Genomic DNA, 19818 nt, shown 5'->3' with positions numbered 1-19818 from the left:
CTCTCTCCCACAAACCCACAGAAGCAATCGACAAGAAATCTGCCACACTCTTCGCAGAATTACCAAGAGTCTGAAATTATCTGTTATTTTTGCTTATCATAATAGAAACATGATTGTTGATGCAATTTGTTATTAGTGTTTTACCTTCTGATTCATATATATGATTTGGCCTATTTTGTAGTTAGTTTAAACCTAATCCTGTTCCATTTCAGAATCACTATCCAAGAAGCATGTTTCATCATAGTTGACACACAAGAACACTGTCAGAAAGATTTTTCCAATTGATGTCACAGAAGAAACTACCTGCTTCTCATTCACAAAGACACTTACAAACTCGCCAATTTTGCCAGCTCTTCGCAACTTTCTCATGGTATTTGCAAATTGCTAAACAGGTGTTTTGAGAAACAGGAAGATAAAGTCAATGAATTGAATGAGAAGGTTTTGACATCAACATCTGCTCAATGCAAAAGAAAACTTACCTGTGGCCTTCTGTGCTTCCCAAGAATAAGCCCATTAAATATAACCAGAAAAGAGTTTGGCGTGTGAAGCTCTTCTCCAGAGAGAAGTTCCAAGTCTTCTACACCCAAACACTTGCACTGCAGCAAAATTACAAAAGCCATAGTTCTTTTCTAAAATGTTCACAGGACCAAAAAGCATATGCATAAATGCTAGACAATTATACGTACATGTCACTAATAGTAGCTGACACCCTAAACTACATGCAGAATGTATAAACTAACTGCACATAGCTAAATGAGGCAGTTTTAGTGTTAAATATTTTTACACGGCATTGTCTAAATATTGGGGCAGCAAAGGTAGGCCTAATTTCCCTTGACAAGCAATTAAACATTGAAGTCTAAAGCTCCAGCCAAAGCATCTCTTTTGCTTGAGAGAACTTCAGGTAGGATTTCCCCATTGACAATCTCATGAGAGAGAGAGAGAGAGGAAAAGAAAAATTCACAGAAGAAGCTGAATTCGTCAACCATGAACCACCTGCTAGCTAATGCACAGTGCAATAGAGCTAACAGATACTTGTTTCTGACAGACTAATCGACATAGAGTTGGCTGCTAAGAAACAGAAAGTGGTTTTTTTTTAGAGAGATATGGGTGTTTGCTTTCCACTGGCTGTTATTTGGGTTTTATAGAGAGGGATTCAAAAATAGAGTTTCAGAGAAGAATCTTTGCATACATCATTTAAGGAGAATTGAGTTGAAAATATATTATTCAAATGCATGGCAATCCTTTATTGACAAGGTTTGTTTTCAAAATTTTCTGGCCACTAGGAGGCAATTTATCCATTGAGAGCCACAAATGCTGGTACTTCACTACATATAAACTTTCTAAGTAAAATTCATGGTAAGACTTCATATGATTTTAAACATGTAAAACATTGTGTCTGTGTTGCTCATGAACAAAGGGAAATTTAACCGAGGACAAACCAGAGAGATTAATGGGCTCTCTTCTTCATCAGTTGTAACATGAGTCATTAAGGCCAAGTTCTTCACAAGTCCACAAGCTTCTCCTTCTGGAGTATCACAAGGGCAAAGCATACCCCACTAGGAAAAAAAAAACTTGGAATCAGTAAAATGAAAAAGAAAAACCATCAGCAATAGACTGAATATTACCCTAAGAAACACATGACAATTTTGCAAGATTTCTTAGGGCAGTGTGGAGACATCAATATTACCTGACTAGGTTGCAATGCCCTGGGTCCACTTACTTTCCTGGACTTCTCAAATTGTGGTGAAATTCTGGTCATGTGGCCCAACGATGCCATATAGGATAACCTGACTAATACCTTTTAGCAGAGGATTCTCTGTCAGCTTATTGTGATACCAAAAAGAAACAGAGAAATATGTGCAAAAGGAATGATAAAGCAAAATGAGGGGATACTCAGTACAGAACCTGTGTCACGCCTTTCCTGTTCATCCTAAACCGTTTGACATCCCAGTTTCCAGTAGAGAGTGCTCTTTCAAGCCCATTGGTAATACTATCTCTAACTATATACTATAACAGGAAATAAAAAAAAAATTGTGAAACTTACTCCAAAAACAACTTAACATAATCAGTGTTAAATGAAACAGCAGACACTAGATTCCAACAAAAAAAAGAGGCTAAATTATTTCTTTGATTTGATTTTTATAATCAAGATATGAAAATCCGTTATATCAAGTCACAAATAGAGTTGATTTTGCAGCTATACTTACTTGAGAAAAGTCAAACCGGCTAGATCGATTTTGTTTTACTAGCAGAGTGTCTGCTGTTTTCTGGACCTCAGTTATCATCGTCTTAAACAAATCCTACAAAGAAAATTGAGAGAGGAGGGGGCAGCTTGAGAGCCCATTATAGTACCCATAGCAGTTCACTTAGTACGACCTGGATCCACATTACCTCAAAAAGCAGAGAAATCAATTGGCCTGATAGCTCCAATCGCTTGTTACCCACATAATCCTACATGCAGAAAAAAAAATTATTTGTCATCTACCATCACCCGTCCATCCACAGACTCAGAAAGATATGCTTTAACACACTCAATCTAGAACATTACATTGATTACATGGCAGACCAATCAGCCTGTTTCAGTAGACAAAGCTACAGAACAGTTTGTAAAGCAAAGCATAGAGGAAAAGGGCAATCATGGCATCAAAAGCATCGAAGCAATTGATCTAAAGTAGTTGATTTTTAAAAGCAAACATCATCATGCAAAATTCATGATGGGCAGGTCGTTAGTCCATGGGCAGGTGGCCTGTCCAATGCCTGAATTATGTTCTAAATAGATGTTTGGATATGATTGGTTGATTAGCCAACAAAACCAATCTCTGAGGCTTGTCATGGAATATTTTTGAACAAGATTGAAAGCTACATGTTCAAAGGTGTAAAATATTCACACCTCAAGATAAGCATGGTTTCTTACTGTTGTTTGAATGGCTTCGGAACAACCATCAGAATTCATCTCCAAATTTGCATTTATATTGTTTATCTAAATATAATCTATAAAACAAAGTGTTCATGGCTTACATCCAAAAATCCATTACCTTGTCATCCATTGCATCCTTGTTTAATAAAGCCTCCATCATCCTTCTCAACATTACCGCTACATATATACATTTTGGGCGGAAATTATTCTTGCGCACCTATAATGCACAGGAGAAGGTTAACAATCAAATAAAAAAATTCTGCAAATTTTAAAAATGAGACAAATCCTACCGGAACATTAGCAATAAACACATCTCGAAGAATGGCCAAAGCTCTATTTTCCTGCTGAAAACACCAAACCATTCCAATATCAAATAGAAGTGCCAACAACAGAAAAATAACAATAGTTCATGTCTATAAATGTTTCGATAGACAACGATGAAGCATATATATTATTACAGACGAAGAAGTAGCATTTATAATATTCACTCCACACACATGCATTACATAGAGAGAAGGGGGAAAGGCTACCTTTTCAGTCGATGAACTAGAGTATGTAGACCTCTTCACCTGCAAGAGCAAGCAACTGCTATGAAAAATTGGCCAAAAAGACAAGTATGATGTTGACAATAACAATCACATGAAGTTAGCCTATATGGGTTTATGAAGTCAAGAAAGATACACAAACCATCAAACAAAAACCTATAACATTAAAAGATAGCTTCCTTGTAAAACAAAAAAGATTGTTGAAATGACTCGCAATAAAGAAGCAAAATGCAGCTTGGAAGAGGTTATGAGCACCTAAAGGAATTCAACCCAACCATGCCTGAACAGTTATTTATGCTTGGTAACACTAGATGGTTGTTTCACAGGTAAGGACTCCAATGTCGATGTGGATCCATGATTTTCTATGTAGGATCTTAATTGTTAGCGACTTGTTTTCTTTATAAAATTTCTCATCTAAGCAAACATCTTGGAAGAAGAGAAGGGGGTGGGGGGGGGGGGGGGGGTTATGCATTTTCAAGACATAAAAAACAGCTGAAAAAAATTGCAATTTAGAAAAGAAAAGGTATTGGTAGGAACTGTATTTTATAGGCAACCATATCTATTCAGGGCACCAATCATATGGTGGGCAATTTAACACTAGGAATCAAGATTATGTTCCATAGAAGAGCATTATGAAGAGACACATAGGGCCCGATATGGATCAAGTGCTACCATTAGTGTTCGAGAAAGAAGAGGCAAATCGAGAAAGAAGAGGCAAACCAAGTCAAGAAGAGCATAATGAGAATAATTAACAATAACAGTACAAGTATAGGAACAAGAACGGCCACTGATCAGTAAATTGTCAAAAGAAAGCTCAGAGATGGTAAAGAAGTGATGAGCACAATGTCTTGAAAGGGAGATTGGAACCAAGTATGCAACATTTTTCTAATTCAAGCCAATGATTAAACAAAATATAAACAAAGCAAATGCATGCATTGAAGTTCTAATCACTTTGAAAGCGAGGGGAAAAGGGAACAAGTTCAAACTTCTTCAATATTAAGTGAGAAACAAAGATTGATTTTAGAGTCCATGCTACTTTGACATTCCAACCTTAGGATTGAGGTTTTTTTTATTTTTTGCTGAACCACACGACTTCTAATATTACATTTTGATTATCCAGAGTTTTATTATTCCTTTGAAGCAGATGGAGTAGATCTATCAAGACTTTGTTAGCATCTTATTTAATTGGATTTTTATTTGGGGATGTCTATTTATATTTTGGTTGTTTTATGGTTTTTTGGTGCCTAAACAACAGTACCTATTGAATGTTTTGATGGAGCCTATTTACATGATTGACACTTGATTATTGACAGTTGAGTTTTATCCCTTTCTTGTTCTTCTCTTTTAAAAATTTGTGGGGATTTTTACATAATTTCAGCATATAAAACTTCAACCTGTGGATTTACCAACGACCAAAGCAAACAAATTGAAGAATTAGGATAGAGAAAGCATGGAGGGAGACCAAATGCAGGTTGATGCTCCAGTACACAATAATCTTGTATGCTAACTAAAAGTGATGTAGGCAGATCATTGTACTCATTCCAACCAATTTAGGCTTGAGGCTGAGTTGGTTATGTGTTCACTTCAAGCATTACCACATTCAATTATGGAATTAAGTGGCAGCATCAATAGGTGTTCAACATACAAGTTAGAGACACCCAGATCACTTCAAGGATCAATACATTTAATAATGGAATTTATGATAGCGTTATGAATGTTCTTGCAACATGCAAGTAAGAGACATACCATTGCTTCAAGATATTCCAAGGCTTGTTGCTGTGTGTAAACACCATGACTTGCACATTCCTAGAAATAAAATGAACGATAGAAATGAGCATAAAACCAAAAGGTATGAGAAAAAATGAAAATGAAAAAAGAAAATAAAGAAAGATTAAAAGAAAAGGAAAGGAAGGGAAAGGAAAGGTTTGGGAAAGGAAGAGCTGCAGCAGTCCAATTTGTTTACTTGAGACAAGAAGAATAAAATTATGATAAAAATTTATCAACAATTTATGGGATATGTTAAAAATAAAACCTACCACTACTAAAAACATTAAAGCCATATGTTTGACATTCTTTCTCATCCAATAAATTTGTATCATTACAAGGAAGAAAATATGCCACTATAATAATCATGCAGGACAAACTACATTCTCACTAGCTTAATCGAAACCCATTTGACTTTTTATCTGCAGTTGCCACATCAGTCTCCCCTCAGGCAGGTTTGTGCGATATGAAACACAAACTCTTGCCAATTTTCTCTTCCAGCAGCAAGTTTAATAAATGGGAAAATGGAATGAGAGAAGAGAGGAAGTTTAGAATAAAAGAAATGTCAACAGAAGCAAAGTTGGTAAAGATAAGAACCAACAGGGAAAGTGTTTTCTACACCTTTCAAGCCATCCAGTTAACTTAGAGATCTAGAACAGGCAAGGATAGAAAAACTTTTCATTGACCTGACAAGAGGGAAACATCTATTTTTAAGAGAGCACTAAAACTATGCCTGCATTTCAGATCATTAAGAAAAGTCAAACACAAATCAGATACCGAGCACCCATTTACAGAAGAAAACAACTGATGAAAGAGAGAGGACAACAAAATAAGAGATGCTCAATCCCAGGGTATTGCAATTCATGTTAAATTCACCCATAATGTGTTTGCAAGGGCCCTGCATTTCCTTATCAAGGATAATCAAGTCAAATAGCAAGGACAATAAGAAAAATGAGGCTCCCATACATGAGGAAATGCTGATTTCCTAGGTGACATTAGAGTTTTTACATTAGCATCTGACATAGCATGGCTCAACAGCGGTATCTGGTGGTTGACATGATTTGGAAAACAAGAAAGCGCTAGCAATCTTATTGCAATTATAACTGAATCATATTTAACTTCAAGCTTTAAGTGTGAAAGCAGAAACTAAGTTAATGCCACAAAAATTATATAGCTTGAAAACCTGCTGCATACTAGTCCAAAGTCGTAAAAATCTCTAACAAATCAGGGGGAAAATAAAAAATCTGATCACATAAAACATCTATGAGAAACGAATTTAAAATCTTAAACCATCTCGAAAAAAACCAAAAATGTTGTGTCAATGTTAATCTCAATAAAAATTTAAAATTGACACAAGGATAGAATTGCAAAATGCAATGCAAATTTTCCAATTCCTGTATTTTAAAGGCCATTACCAACTTAGCAAACAAACTTCAAATATATTCAATAGAAGTTCAAATTTAGATTATGAAACAGCAATCCTAGATACCTGGGACATGATGAATGTTCAATGGCAAAAGGCCAATTCATTATGAACAAATCCAAAATTAAAATTATCTTGAAAGTTAGTTGACATTTTCTACTAAGAATTACATGATGTAGATTACCTCAATAGAGGGCAAAAGCAACGCGCTATATCGAGGATCTCTTCCTACCATCTGTACCACCTCTTGGTCGCTCTCCATCCCCATAGCCTTCATTACCACCATTATAGGAATCTAAGAAACATTTTGAGAAACATTACGGCACAACATAAAACAACTTGAAAACAAAAAATGAAAGGCTGGATCTGAACAGAAATCATTCTGATAAAGACCTTTTTTGCAAACTGGTTGAGACATAAATACATCTTCTCCTTTTCCATCAGAATGACTGTTTTGCTTTTTGTCGCCTCAGTGCTACTTGTAACAGATGCATTTATGCTGAAAAACAAGGGGGGGTATCAACTAAACAAGGATTCATCATCAAAACAGTTGCTGATATCACCAAAGCTGCCCTCGCAGGATAAGCTCATCCAGGTTACAAAAAAATAAAATGGGAATGCTAGAAACAGCAATGGATTTGATTGGAAAGTCCCATGACAGAACATTAGCTCTATCCAGCATGAATTGTTGGAAAATTGTGGAATTCATAAAAATTATTGAATGCATGCTAGAAGGAATTCTAAGGTGTCATTGAAGACCAATCTCAACATTGTAGAAGAGTCCTACTCCAAAATCAAAATATTGTATCAAGATTATATTTTGCTTTCCTCCAAATATAACTATATTTTTAATGTGTTTCTGAATAACTCTATAATTTAGGACAAGACCTTTTGACTTGCTTTAGAATTTCTAATAGTCACCTGTAAATGTATTGTGAATAATGTTCACACTTTTATAGTGAGATATTATTTGACATAAAACCATCAAAGTGTGCCATATGAGAATTAGAATCCAATGCTCGTAATCAAGATTCTTCTGATTTTAGAAAACATTGGACCAAGATAGATAAACTATATGGGCTTTCCCAATTGTTTGGATTCTTTATTAGTTGAGGTTGGTAGACATTGTTTGTAAATCAGAGATAACAAGATTGAAATAGCAATATATGCACTAGTGTTGTCAAGAGACACTGAGGCACTCACCTAGGCGCTCCAGGCGAGGCGAGGCCCTGACACCTTTATTAGCCCCAGACGTTGGGTTTCAATGAAGCACCTTACAAGTGGGTGCAAAGCGTTAAGGCTAGCGTTTGTTTGAAGTTCTTCGTTTTATGTTGGATTTTTCTTTTTTTTTTAACTAATTTACGTTTTGACCTATTTGTTATTTTTTTAATTGGTATTTAATTTTGCTTTTAATCTATTTGGCTACTTACTACTTTAAATTATCTTATTTTGTTTTAAAGGTGAAAAATATAACTTTATATGACTATTTTATGGTATTTTATATTTTCTTTTGATTTTCTAATGATCTAGTCTTAACTGGAAAGATGTATATTTTAGATTTATATAATATAATATAACATTACTTTTTTTTAGTTTATAGCATATTGCCTTGGTTCATTCAGGCATGCGCCTTGGGCATTTTCCAGGCTTGGCACCTTATATCGCCTTTCTCCTTTGACAACACTAATATGCATAAAGATTCTATAGTTACTTGTAAAAGAATTAAGGAGAGAGGATATTCTTCTATAGTGGTCTATGTTTGTGTACCATCTTTCTAGTCTTTATCACACTACAAGTTATCCAAGAATGACTTTGTAGATTTCCTTATGATGACCTGGTCAAGGTAGTACGAGTTTCTATAGTTTAAAAGGGAATAACATTTCCCGAGTTTTTCATTAAGGAACTTAACATGAGAAACAAAATTTCTTTAGTTACGATTTATTACGATAAATCCTTACTCTTGTTGTCCACTTCTTTTGAGGCCTTGAAAAAAAAAAACATATAAAATGCAAATGACCTAAAATGGCGGTAAATTTTTGCATTTTACCCAATACTTCGCAGCTAAAAATAATTTTGCATGTCTTTAAATGCATAATGCCAACTCAATTAGTTTTTCTAATTTATCTAATTTTAGCACATTTGAAACGAATGGTATCGATCGATCACCATCTAAACCGAAGATTTTTCTTGGTCAATAACCCCAAGAAGATAAATACAAATGATAAATCATATATGAGAAGATCAACAATGTCTCTTAATGTGTGCATGATGTGTCTAAAATTTGAGTGAGCCAAATACTTTTTCTTTTGGCTCCTTGCAACGTTTTACTACTTGAAATGTAGGATTTGTCTTTTTGGCACTTTTATGATCAATGTATTAGCCCACATCATTTGTGAGGTTCATCCAACTCATTAAATGGGTTTGAGAGGCAGATAGATAGCAAAATTGTTTACAGATTTCCTATGCTTGTGGTGATTTGGTGTGTTCTTATGGAGTGGAATGCTATGACTTTTTTATCAGCCAAAATTCTTCTAAGAAATTTTCAGAAGGCAAACCAATCTTTTAGATTTCTCTAAAATGCTCTACCCACTATACTTTTAGGGGAGTTTCATCATTGGACAACTAAAGATTTTGGTGATTTTGGTAATTGTAGGAATAAATCATCCCATAAGTATCTTTAGTATCCAAGTTGTGTCTTTTTATTCTCTTGATTAAGTATTCTTAATTAAAAAAAAGGCATTTCACCTAATCTATGCTCAAAGATAGAAGGTTGAAGAGAACAAGATTCAAACAGTACACATAAAAGAATAAAAGCTTTACAAGTTGATTGTAACAATATAAGTTAAGGAATTTCACAACATTTAGGAATGCCCCATTTCATAATGTTTTTTATTAACAAGAACATATTACTGTTAAGATGATTATATTTTCATTGTTGGGACTTCTCTATCCTATTTTACCATGGTATCAAGACTTCTTAGTGACTTTACAGAGAACCTACATAACTGTGTTTGTGTCATATTAGATAAATGAGTATCATCCCATTCTAAAACAAAGATTATTGAATCTATAGAAATTGAAAATCATCCATTACATTTAGGCATCACTTAAAGTAATCTCCAGTTGCCTCTATCTAATTTAGAGAGAAACATGAAAGGGAGAAGAGAAAGAAAGGGAGCGTCTAAATAACCAGTCAAAAGGAAGAGGAAATGCCATCCCATTCTTCAACAAAGACATAGTTGAATCTAACAAATTGAAAATCATATACTGCACTTCAGTATCACTTCTAATGTGATCTTTGGTTAGCTCCCTAAGTGTTAGAGAAGAAGAATGCAATACTTCTAATGTAATCTCTGGTTAGCTCCTCCCTAAGTGTTAGAGAAGAAGAATGCAAGGGGATGAGAGAAAGAAAGAGAGGTAAAGATAAGAACAAAGATATAAGAACTCACTTCCCTTTCTTGTCATTATCAATAATGATTCTGTTCTTTGAAAGTTGCTCTTGTATTAAAATCACCTAAAAGAGATTAATTGTATCAGAGCTATCAAAAAATAAAAAAGACAAAGGAAGGAAGTTCACATGAGCTCTTGAAAAAAAATAGTATAAACAAGACGACCTCACACAAAATAATTTAATTTGAGAATCTCAATAGTTGATATGAAATGAAAAGCTGAAGAAAAAGGAAATTTTGAACTCATTTGAACAGCTTATTTTGCAATTCGTGAGTCATATAATTTCCTGACTCTGATAAAATAGTTTTGTGTTCATCATCAGACCTCCACAAAGATAAACTTTTAGAATATTTGCAGTGTACTTGATTCACCAAAAACCACTAATGCAATTGATCCAAGAGTCATTTGAATGATTACTACACTATGACTCAATTCAACTAAATCTCGCTCCTAAACTATCGTGCTCCTCCATTCAATTCTACTATGAGACAAACTTTCTCAAATTGTATTGAAAAGCTAAATGTTCTCTGAGAGTTCAACCCACAGCATTTTTGGTCTAGTTGTCCACTTCTCTCCCCTAAACTTTTAGAACATGCAGTAACACTTCACTTGGGAGCAATAAATAGCTAAACATACATAAACATGATTGTTTTCCTTTTATTCTTTGACAGAATATAATCATTATATAAAAGAAAACAACCAAGTTTGTCTTTCTTTTCAAATAAACAGACTGTAAAGACTTACGAAGACCAAATCTCCTTTATTATTACTTATTTTTATTTGTAAAAACTTACAGATTTGTATTGGCAACTATACTTCAAGAATAAAAATTAAGGCCATGTTTGCTTGTAAATTTACAATTTTCAAAAACAAAAATCCAGTAGTGAAGAAAACATTTTTAATTATGGGTGAACTACGATTTAGTCCCACTAAAATCAGCAATCTTCCAGTTTGAATTTTATATTTTTTTTAGTTTTCCAACGTTAACCCTGCTGTTTTAAAAAATTCCAATCTAACCACTAGCTATCAAATACCGAGCAATGTCCACTTTTTCCATTTCTTTTTTTCACTTTTTCATGTCTCTCTCATCATTTCCTACCAAATCCCTATATGTGTGATGATGTCTGCCAGTACTTAAAACTTGAAAAGATTCAAAAGGTTGGTCCAGAAATGGTTACATTATCTATTTAATAGGTAGGGTCCCCAATGAACTTTCTGGAAACCTGATAGTTTGATATTGGGAACTTTTAGGAACATTAATAAATCAAAAATAGTGAAAATATAATTTACCCTTTCTTTTCTATGTTCTTTTGCTAAAATATGATGAATGCAACCTTGTTTCCTATAGAAAAAAAAAATTATAATAGAAATGAAAAAAATAATATCAAAGTAAATCCACCATCAATAATTTAGAAGTTATCCATAATTGATAATGATATGGAAATGCCAGCTAAATAAATTTCCCTTTAGAAAAAACTACCTATAGATATAGCTACTTCAAGATCAGTCTTTATGACACTAAGGCTCATGTTAACCCCTAACTTTATGCAAAATGTAAATATAAGACCTAGCATCATTAAGGCACATAGTTCAAATCAATGCAAAATATGTCACACAAGCATAAACTTTATTTAGACAAATTAAATAGATTATTTCTTCCTGATGTCAAAAGGCATTAGTAAACAACAAGCAGAATATCACCTTCTCAGTTCCTTTGACAACAAAATATCCTCCAGGGTCAAGGGGGCACTCACCTAAATTCAAAGGAAAAATGAAAGAATATGAAAGGAAGAAAGGAAGAAGCAAGAGGAAATAAGTGGCAGCAAAAGCAATGTTTGAGTTTATGCATACATACCAAGTCTCGCAAGTTCAGCTTCATTTTTTCCATACAACACACAGCAACAACTTCGTAACATTATGGGCATTCTTCCAATGACAACATCATTCTGCAAGAACTACTTTGTTTAAAATCCGAATCACACGTCCTCAATCATTAGATATCAAAGTAAAATTTGACTACCTTTATCATCTTCTCCTTCCGACCATGGCTTCCTGAAATATACTCTATATTAACCAATATCGGTGCAGCATACCTGAAACTCACAAATTCAAAAACTTGTACAACTTAGAAGACAAATAATTTAAGTGCATAATGGTTGCAAATTGCAAGTTTAGAGTTTCATCAGGGATAGCCAAACAGTTTAATGCGTTAATTATCAACAAATTTTAATCAAGGAAAACAGAAGAAACAAATTTAGGTTTTTTTTCCTTCTTGCAACACCAACATGCCGAAACCAGAGTTTCCTGCTTCTGACAACGAAATATATTCCCCATTCATCACACCAGAGCTAGAACATCATCATTGTACACTCTATAATAATACAAAAGAGAACACAGAAAATTGATGAATGTCTGATGTGGAGAGTGATGAAATCATATTCAAGTATCGCTAATGTGGACTCAAATGGATTAATGGAAGTCTCTTCAGTTCTCGAATTGAGAAGGGCATCATCAAGTGCAGGTTAGGATCATGAGGGAGCGTAACAACTGGTAAGTATATTTAGTCAATAGAATTGGCAGATAGGGGCTTGGGCTAAAGCTAGAGAGAGTGAAGCTTTGGACAAGTAACCATTTGCACTCTCCTTGAAATAATGCCACTCCCCATTTTGATTTTGCATCAGAAAGGGAAGGATAAGTCATAGTTTACACAGGTTCAGTGTTACCAGGGGCAGGCCATGGCACCCTCAAAATTTGGCAAAGTTAGTGCCATTGAATTTAATGCTTATTTCTAAAAAAATATGCAATTTGGAAACCCTCCTCCTTCCAAAAAAAAAAAGGTACTATTCTATAACCATTATTTGTTTATTTTATTTGCAAATGTATCATAGTATATTAGTTTTTGGCACCCTAATACCTAAAGCCCTAGTTCTACTCCTGCAGATGGCCATTGCAAGCTTGATTTTTTTTTGTAGCCATCTTTACTTGTACCACTTTGTGACATTTCTAGGATTTTCTAAATCAGTACACAAATGCATTGGAAGGCCTTCTGTTTTAATCTTCATACTTTAAGTTCTTTCATACAGATTGTCTAGCTTTATTCACTTTTACAAAGTTTTTCTTTTAACTAAAAAAATGGAACATAAGAAAAAAACCAGGAGAAAAAAAAATCAATTAAGAAAGTAAAAAGAACATGAATGGCTACATACGTCGTGTCAGATAAGCGACACATATGAGGAGTAATTTGTTCACTAATAGCATCGACCACCATAGAAGGCTTTCCAATCTTAACATCTGTAAACCTACAAGATTTAAGACCAAAAAGAAATTAAAAAAAGGTACCACAATTAATAGAATCCAATCTCACAAAATATTTTAAAAAAAAAAAACAAGATGATCTTTTTTTCCCTATTTCTAAATGCTGCTTCATTTCTCAAAATAAACAGACTTTACCAGCTTGTGCACCCGTGCACCCAGGGAAAGCAACCAAAACATAAAATGGATAAATGAATGATTACCTCAGATAAAGACTAGGATCAACTGTGGACACAATCCGATCATTGGCACGCACAATCTTCTTGATTCCAATATTTATAAAATAATTAAACGAATCTAAGTGCTGCTTCACTAACCCTCTCACCTATCAAAAACCATTAAAATTTTCTTTAAGAAAAAAAACCCTCTAGCAGTAACACACTGTAAATTCACATAACAAATATATAAGAAAAAAACAAAGTACGTTCATATTTAAATAACAGAAAGTTGGGTTACCTTTAAAAATTCAGGGAGAAGCTGGAATTTGTTGACGGCGGATTTTACTGGTGCAGCGGCATGCTTTTGCTTGTCAATTAAATGGTCAACAACGTTCTCCCTTTTAAACAGAATTTTAAAAAAATTGCAAATTTTTTAAGAAAAAATCAGTAACCAAAATCAGTTTTTTTTAAAAAAAAAAACAAAACAAAACAAAAGCGCCATAACGAAACAGAGAGAATGACTTACTCAGACAGAGAATCGGCTTGCACGACAACCATTAGTGGGTTTTTTTAAATGAGAGAGGTTTTGGTCTGAGCAGAACGGCTTGATGATTATGATCTCTGATAGACTCTCCCGGTGGTGAAGAGGGGTTTATGCTTTAATTCGTCTTAAACCCTGAATTTTGTACACCAGCGGATTGCGTCTGGGTTGGGAATCAGTTTGGGTTTACTTTCTTTCGAAGAGGGTTCGGGGTCGGGTCTAATTAATCCCCATTGGGCCGAAAATCAGCCATCTGAAGATTTTAGCTTGAATTACGCCCATGGGCTATTTCTGTGTTTTTCATAAATCAAAAAAGAAACTTGAGTAAACTATTATTATTGTTAAAAAAAATCATGAAATCACTGTACATACATTCAAAATTTATTATGAATTCATATAATAAAATTATTATTTTTCTCTTCATAGTAAAATTCATGTAACTTGCTTCTAGGAGCAAAATTATTTTTTTGTCATTATTAAATTGAATGAAGGAAGAATGATTTTTTAATTTTTTTTCCACAATGTAATGTAATTTGTTTAGCCTTTTTTAGCAGTAGAATTTTTGGTTTTCTATCTAGCCAAGAGTTTTTTATCCTTTTTTTTATTGGTTTTGGTTAATATCATTTAGGTTTAGGAGCCTACGTCTTTATATATATATATATATATATATATATATATATATATATAAAAGTTGTTGGCACATGTAACGCATGAGCTAACTTGTGGGAGGTGCCCGCGCTTTAAATGAAATTATCTCAAGATGGTACTTGTAGAAATAAATTTTTTTCTACCAATCAAATTTCACCATGTGTCATTTTTATTTTATTTTTTACATTAAAGAATAAAATAAAATTGAAATAAATGACAGAAAAATAAATAAATTTTCGTATATTTCTTGGTCAATGAAAAGTTGACATATGAGATGAGATATTTAAGATATTTTATCATAAATACAAGATCTCATAAATAAAAATCAGCTAATAAAATAATGTGATGTGACATTGAAAAATGACCTAAGAGCCTTTATAAATGTCTAAAAATAAGAGGCTTCACCTTAGACAAAAAGGAAAGAAGAATTCTTAGAGATACAAAATTTTCTTCAAGACAAACATTTTAAGTAAGGAACTCTCTCAAAAACTCTCAAACCTTCTATATCTATGCTTGAAATCTACAAAGAATGAGACTCTATTTGATCAAGTCTAAACATCTCATAAGAGTTCTTCAATAACACTTTGAAGACAAATCAAATATACTATTCAAAGTATCAAATCATCAAATCTCACTTCATAATACATGTCCAAATTTACATTTTTACAAAGCACAAATCTTGTATTGATTTCATAAAAATAAATCAAGTCGTCATATATCAAATTCAAAGAAAGAATCAGGGGATTGTCTTATTCTTTTGAAAGAATATTTTAGATAAAGATTATACCCGGTCATATATTTGTACATGTATGCTTGTTCAATTCCAAATGCTTAAAATTGTGTCTATAAAGATCAAGCCTTATCTTGTATTCGTATTTCCAAAAGTTTTCATCCATACGTTTATCTAAGAACAATATGTAATCATGTATTGTGAGCTTTCCTGTTATTAGAGGGACCACTAAATGCTCAACGAGCAGTTTTCCCATTTTAAATGTAGAATTATATGAAATTGTGCCACGTTTTCTATTTTTAGAGCTCATTTGATATTATGATAGTAGTTGTTTTTCAAAATGTTTTTCAGTTGAAAATACATTGAAATAATATTTTTTATTTTTTAAATTTTATTTTTGACCTCAACAGATCAAAATGATCTAAAAACATTAAAAAAAATAATTAAAACCAAAAAAACTATAATTTTTTACAAAAGCGCTTTCCAACTACAAAAACAAACAAAGTCTTATACCAAAACAAAACAAAAATCTCATTTTGAATGATTAAATCTAAGACCAAATAATATGTAAAACTGATCTAATATTTAAACCATATTAGAAATAGCACTCACACTACTAATAGTAAAAATCATAAATTCATTAACAAAGCAAAGGTGAGTTTTTTTTTTAACAATCAAGATTTTATAAAAAAACTAGTGTAAAAAAAACTTGGCTAACTAGAAAGAAAGTTATTTTTGTGTACATAGACATAGAGAAGGTGAAAGGAAAGATCTTTACTAAACTGAAAAACTGAAATAGTGAGACTCTTAAAAATCTAGATTGTCCATTATAAGATGCTTTCTGAGGCCCCTGTATAGATCCAGACATGTATAAAGAAAATTCTTATTTATAGACCTTAACTAAAGAGCCAATCTCTGAAGTATAAGATGAAAATCATCATTCCATTCCGTATTCTTTTCTTGAAACACTATGTTATTTCTAGTCACCCAGATCACCTAAAAAATTCCATAATACAATGATAAAATTACTCATCGCTGAAAACTCCCTATCACCAAAAGATCCTGTTGCCGCAAGACATGATCAATTGAATTTGGCACGCACCAATGGATCCTAAGCCAATTCATAAATCTACTCCATAGTTTTCATGGCTCCAAACAATGTAGGAACAAATGACAATAGCATTTTGTTTCATAGTTACAAAATGGACAAATAGCTTATTTGATGCATGTAGGCTAATAACTTCCTGGTACATAAGCTGTCATGCATATTGCCAAAGAAAGACTTCAATTTTTTTAGGTACTAGACCTTTCAATGGTAATGAAGCGATTAGAGACACACCTGAAAATATTATCCTGTCAATAGTTATACATTCAGATTTAACCGTGTAATTTTATGTTGTTTCAAGATTCCAACACCGTTTATCTATCTGATCATACAATAAGATAACTCCTGCATATATAAATGAAAAAAGGTGTTTAAATTGTAGTTTTGTACCTCTCATCTCTCTTTGCCATTATAAGTTCAATATTGGGACCAACATATCATATATTGTTGTTGTCAATTATTAAGCTATAACATAGAGGCTTAAAAATGTCCCCTTCATAAACTTCACTAAAGAACCAACTATTGATTTTGTTCATAAAAATATATTTAATAAAAAAATTATTTATATTTAATATTCATCAATTATTTTATTTATAAATATAATATTTGATTAATAAATCTAGAGTAAATATAAGGTTCTTAGGACAAAAATGATTTGCAAATGAAATTATAAAGTTGTTATAATTATGAGAATGTTATTGCTTCAGAGCATTATTCATAAATGTTCATAGTCAATGCTTTGTGAAAATTGAACATTAATTAGAGTTGTTGAGATATGAAAGGAAGCAGTTATTTTTATAAGCTAAGATATGAGGGACAATTAAAACTAATATATAGGTGATTGTCAGATGAAATGTATGTTGAATTGACCAGCATGAGAATTTTATATGGAGATATCACTTGTGTGTATGGAAAGGTTCACGTGACAGTTGTATAAGTGATCCTTAGACTTGAGATCACTAAGTTATCTTATACAGATAATGTCATGCTTCAATCATACTATATGTTGTCCTAATTATGGGTAACAAACAAGTTGATATTGGGCATAATATGAATTATTTAAAGATATTTAAGTAATAAAAAAATGATTCATCATAATAGGTGAATTAAAAAAATGTTTCATCTGTTTTTAAATGGTATTGATTGTAAAACCTTACGCAATGTGAAATGAGATTTGAAAAAAGTTTTAAATTTTATTCAAAGAATTAATGACCATGGTGTTGAGAACAAATATGATTTGACAGAGTAGGCATACTCCATACTATAATGTCTAAATTGGAACATGATTGATGGAGGAATAATAATTACACCAAGAAACTGGTCATTGAAAGGTTAAGTCAACTCACATGTATCTTTCCTAATATTTGCATATCATTATAAGTTGTTAGATATTATACTTGATTTTCAAATATAAATTAATCAATTGTTGAATTGACAATAAATTAATTTGTTTTTTTTTATTTAAGATTATGATTTATATTTGGGCTACCTTATTAGAAAACCTATTGTGTCATATAAGAACCATTGATTATAAATTAAAATGAAATGATGAATCAAGTGTAACTTAATTATAAATATATTTTAAAAATGAATGTTACTAGAATCTAATATATAGTTTAAATGGGCTCCACCCAAAATATAGATATTTATGTGGCTGGCGGTCTAGAAACAACTTTCTACATGCGACTTTCTTCTCAAACGTCGGTTTATTACAAGTAAAGCAATCTAGATGTCCATTTTGTGCAGTAGAGCGGGAGACTTCGAATCATTTATTTTTCCATTGTTCCAGTGCTTGGCAATTATGGGAAAAATTCTTACAATGGTGGGGAGTATCCTGGTTTGTCCCTCGAACTTTGGATTTATTGATTTACCAGTGGCCTTCTTTAGTAAAAGGTAGATTTCAGACTCGGGTTTGGAATCTCCTCTCCTTCGGCATAGCATGGAGTGTTTGGCTCCTGAGAAATGATATTGTTTTTAACATATATAGTGCATCCAAATTGGAGTTCCATTTTCTATTCGATCTTACATAGACTATTGATTTGGCTAAAGCATAATAAACCTAATTTTAGCTGCACTGATAACAACCTCATTCGCAGTGTAGATGGTTTTTGGATGTGGACAAATACACGTCACTGACACAAATATTCCATTTTCCTGTAGACGGCCATTCAACTCTTCAGGGATCATTTTCTAAATGACTACCTTTTAATTAATACACTCGATTATTATTTATAAAAAATAAACAAGAACTGGACAGGCGCTGAACCGTTGTTAATTGTTATCATTGTCAAAATGATTACAAATTAATGAAAGCATCTTCTGATGTTCCATTGGATGTAAATGAAAGCAATGTGTTTATTGTGCATGGCATGCGATGGCCTTTGGGATGTAATGAGCAGTGCAGATGTCATAAGCATAATCAAGGACACCGTCAAAGAACCTGGTCTCTGCTCATCCCAGATATTGGCGACAGAAGCTTCCGAACGAGGCAGCAGAGATAAAATTATTGTCAATGCAAGTGCTTACTCATTCTTCCAGGCATCTGGTAGTTAATTCATTTGTTTGTATGATAATAGATTAGCCTATGATTTATTTTCGCGAAGGCTTGAATGTATAAAAGGGACTATAATGCCCTGTAACAATAGAGAAAAATGAAAGAAAATATCAGTTATTGTTAATTGCTCTCCCCGGCCCCTCTGATATTCTGCAGAAAATTGATGACTTTTTAGCTGAGAAAAACGGCCACCCAACGCTTCCTGTTGTTGAAATCTCAAATTCTCAAATCAAGTTGAATCAATGATCTTATTGTTTATGTGTGTGTATATATATATTGAGAGATGAGGAGCTGATAATTCCTTATAAGTTTTCAAACAAAGTTTGAAAGAAACTGAAAGGGCCAATTTAGCAGGATCACCTTCATGAACGTAAACATCGTTGCAACAAAGGAAAAACATACCATACAATAAAAAGAAAATATTATATTTTATTGATAAATTCAAGTGTTTGTAATTACAAATTGCGAACTAAGCTAAACCTAAAATGCAGTGCTAAACATTAGAAATCTCGTGTTTATAGCCCTACCAAAACAAAAACAAAGAACACATGAAACGAGCATTGCACCAAGACATATGTCCAGTCTTTGTGACCATAAGCTCCCTAAATCAACGTGATCATACTCGAACGAATCTTCAGTAGGGAAAACTTCATGCCCCGTCTCCTGATTCT

General features: G+C 32.9%; 1 protein-coding gene across 1 annotated transcript in view; it reads right to left on the bottom strand.

The window, feature by feature from the left end:
- Positions 1-14276, bottom strand: part of LOC133675948 (DNA-directed RNA polymerase III subunit 2) — a 31094-nt gene extending 16818 nt beyond the window's left edge. The window contains exons 1-21 of the mRNA XM_062097516.1: positions 14096-14276; positions 13868-13967; positions 13615-13736; positions 13306-13398; positions 12120-12192; positions 11955-12045; positions 11801-11853; positions 10099-10163; positions 7043-7148; positions 6834-6944; positions 5209-5268; positions 3448-3486; positions 3208-3258; positions 3036-3134; positions 2392-2451; positions 2208-2300; positions 1906-2007; positions 1688-1798; positions 1440-1556; positions 480-596; positions 304-384 (exon numbers count right to left, since the gene is read on the bottom strand). Of these exons, the coding sequence (XP_061953500.1) occupies positions 304-384; positions 480-596; positions 1440-1556; positions 1688-1798; positions 1906-2007; positions 2208-2300; positions 2392-2451; positions 3036-3134; positions 3208-3258; positions 3448-3486; positions 5209-5268; positions 6834-6944; positions 7043-7148; positions 10099-10163; positions 11801-11853; positions 11955-12045; positions 12120-12192; positions 13306-13398; positions 13615-13736; positions 13868-13967; positions 14096-14127 (1776 nt within the window). The 5' untranslated portion in view covers positions 14128-14276. The remainder of the gene's footprint in view (positions 1-303; positions 385-479; positions 597-1439; positions 1557-1687; positions 1799-1905; positions 2008-2207; positions 2301-2391; positions 2452-3035; positions 3135-3207; positions 3259-3447; positions 3487-5208; positions 5269-6833; positions 6945-7042; positions 7149-10098; positions 10164-11800; positions 11854-11954; positions 12046-12119; positions 12193-13305; positions 13399-13614; positions 13737-13867; positions 13968-14095) is intronic.
- Between the last annotated feature and the right edge of the window lie 5542 nt (positions 14277-19818).

This window comes from Populus nigra, chromosome 16 (assembly GCF_951802175.1).
Source record: "Populus nigra chromosome 16, ddPopNigr1.1, whole genome shotgun sequence".
In the NCBI taxonomy this organism is placed as follows: Eukaryota; Viridiplantae; Streptophyta; class Magnoliopsida; order Malpighiales; family Salicaceae; genus Populus; species Populus nigra.
Note: the sequence above shows the minus strand (reverse complement) of the source record. Positions and strands in the feature narration are given on the sequence as shown.